The following is a 2,629-nucleotide window of genomic DNA, read 5'->3' as shown; positions in this document are numbered from 1 at the left end:
GGCACACAAGAGCTGATGGGCAGTGACACTGCTCTCTTTCTTTCCTCTGCAGGGAAGGCTGACAGGGCTGGGTGGAGAAGACCTGCCCACTGTTGTCATAGTTGCCCACTATGATTCCTTTGGAGTGGCTCCAGTGAGTATTCTTTTTCCTGCAGCTCTCTGTTCCTGTCCTTTTTCCCTCTGCCTTAAGTCTGTGGGGCACTTTCTGTGTCTTTTCTTGGCATTAAGGCTGTGGGGCAGTTACAAGTGGAGCCCAGTGCTGTGCTGTCCTGCCCTGCAGCTGTTCTGGTGGCTGAGAGCCAGTGTAGCTTTGTCACCTTGTGTCTGTCCCACCTCATCCTGCAGTGGCTGTCCCACGGGGCTGACTCCAATGGCAGTGGAATCTCAGTGCTGCTGGAACTGGCCAGGCTGTTCTCTCGGCTCTACACCTACAGGAGGACCCATGCTGGGTGAGAAACTGCTCTGTTTGGGGTTAAATCTGTGTAGCTGACACAGGGAGGGGATGATGTGGAAGCAGATTCCATCCTCAAGCACTGGGAACTCCTCAATTTTAATTTCTCCTGCCATTACCTGAGTCTGTGCCATGTGGGAAGTGGTGATGGCCAGTTTGCCTTGGATGTCAGGTACAGGTGGTTGTGATTTCACCACACCTCCAAGGCTGAGTGCAGGAATTCCTGAGTGCAATTCCAATTCCTGAGTGCAGGAATTCTAGGAGTGCAGCATGCTAACCCTTTTCTGGCTTCTTTGATGGGCAGGTACAACTTGCTGTTCTTTGCATCTGGAGGTGGCAAGTTTAATTATCAAGGAACTAAGAGGTGGCTGGAGGATAATTTGGACCACACTGGTGAGTAAGGGGCTGGCTGTGTTCAAAGTCTATAATTAATCAGCTCTCCTGTGAGAATCCTTGCTTTTTTAGGGGGGTGGAAATCCCAGCACAAGATGTAGCAATAAAGGTTTGGATTTTTCTGTTCCAGATTCCAGCCTGCTGCAGGACAATGTAGCATTTGTTCTCTGCCTTGACACCCTGGGCAGAGGCAATAGCCTTCATCTTCATGTCTCAAAGCCTCCCAAGGAGGGCACCTTGCAGCATGCATTTCTGAGAGAACTGGAGATGGTAAGGAAAAGTTCCTGGGAATTTGAGACTTACTATACAGCTCTCCATGAGGGGAAGGAAGATATGAAGAAAGGTGTGCTATTAAATAATTCATGTATTGTGTAGGATCACTTGATTTGAAGTTCAGACAAATCCTCATACCACAGTCTCAAGTGAAGCAGATCTACAAATGCTACCCTGTACAGACATTAAAACAGCTCTTTTTGACCTGAAAATAATAATAAACCAGCTTTATTAATGTCAGTAACTGCACCTCATGTTCTGGAGCACACAGAAGTGGGTGTAGGCAGACAGGGCAGTGCAGGGTGGGACTCTGCAGTGGGCAGCACCCCTGAATGCTGCTGCCTGCTTATCCAGTGGTGTTCCCCTTGTCCTCAGGTTGTTGCCAACCAGTTCCCAGAGGTGAAGTTCTCCATGGTGCACAAGAAGATCAACCTGGCAGAGGACATGCTGGCGTGGGAGCACGAGCGCTTCGCCATCCGGCGCCTGCCGGCGTTCACCATCTCCCACCTGGAGAGCCACAGGGACAGCCTGCGCAACAGCATCATGGACAGGAGGTGAGGGGCCCTGGCCAGGGCTCCAAATCCAGCCAAAATCCAGCCCAAAAACCTGGCCTCACAACTGCTTGTGCTGTTCTGGTGGTCAGGGTACAGCTGGCAAATGCTGGGAGTTGGGCTCTGGGTTCAGGCTCAGTGAAAAGGGGGTGTTTGTGGAGGAAGTGATGCCATTGGCAGGTTCATGATTCCCTCTTCTGCTTTAGGGCACGAATAGACACTAAAGCACTGACCAGGAATACTCAGATCATTGCTGAGGCTTTGACAAGGGTCATCTACAATCTAACAGAAAAGGTAAGAGGTGCCCACTGTGGCAGTGCTGGCCAGACTTGTCCTGCCCAGCCAAGCTTAACAATAACCCGGGTTATTTCTTTTTTCCATTTTCCCTTGCAGGGAGCACCTGCAGATATGCAGATCTTCACAGATCAGATGGTAAGCACAGGGCATTATTTTTGTAACCTGTGGAACCCAGAGTCTGGGAGAGAGCTCTGATGTGTGATTGACTCCTTTTCTCTGGTGGTATTTTTCTGCAGCAAATCCAGCAGGAACAACTGGAGTCAGTGATGGACTGGCTGAGCAGCCAGCCCAGGGCTGCCCAGCTGATTGATAAGGACAGCACCTTCCTCAACACCTTAGAATATTACATGGGACGTTACCTGAAGGATGTCAAGCAGCACCACGTGAAGGCAGACAAACGGTGAGAAAAGATGTGAAAAAAACAGCCAGGCCATGCAAACTGGCTTCCTCCTGGACAGAATTTTGTCTCTGAGCTGCAGTTTCCTGGTTTCTTGACATGCAGCTTTGTTCTTTTCTGCTTTCCTGTCAGTTTTGGTTCATGCTTGGTGTTCTCCCAGAGAAAGCTGCTCGTGATTCCTCACAGCACAGAAACAAGGCACAGCAGCTCCCTCTGTCTGAAAAACCTGGTTTTAAACTGTTTTGGTTCCACTGTTCCCACTCTGAG

The 2,629-nt window shown here is 49.9% G+C and overlaps 1 protein-coding gene across 1 annotated transcript in view; it reads left to right on the top strand.

Annotated features, from left to right (window-relative positions):
- The window catches only part of NCLN (nicalin), a 10,103-nt gene that overhangs the window by 2,077 nt on the left and 5,397 nt on the right, over positions 1 to 2,629 (top strand). The window contains exons 4-11 of the mRNA XM_005428530.3: positions 53 to 133; positions 346 to 449; positions 756 to 844; positions 975 to 1,114; positions 1,493 to 1,671; positions 1,875 to 1,962; positions 2,062 to 2,100; positions 2,202 to 2,365. Coding sequence (XP_005428587.2) covers positions 53 to 133; positions 346 to 449; positions 756 to 844; positions 975 to 1,114; positions 1,493 to 1,671; positions 1,875 to 1,962; positions 2,062 to 2,100; positions 2,202 to 2,365 — 884 coding nt within the window. The remainder of the gene's footprint in view (positions 1 to 52; positions 134 to 345; positions 450 to 755; positions 845 to 974; positions 1,115 to 1,492; positions 1,672 to 1,874; positions 1,963 to 2,061; positions 2,101 to 2,201; positions 2,366 to 2,629) is intronic.

Source organism: Geospiza fortis, unplaced genomic scaffold (genome assembly GCF_000277835.1).
Source record: "Geospiza fortis unplaced genomic scaffold, GeoFor_1.0 scaffold241, whole genome shotgun sequence".
NCBI lineage: Eukaryota > Metazoa > Chordata > Aves > Passeriformes > Thraupidae > Geospiza > Geospiza fortis.
The sequence above is the reverse complement of the archived record's forward strand: the minus strand, read 5'-3'. Positions and strand labels throughout refer to the sequence as shown.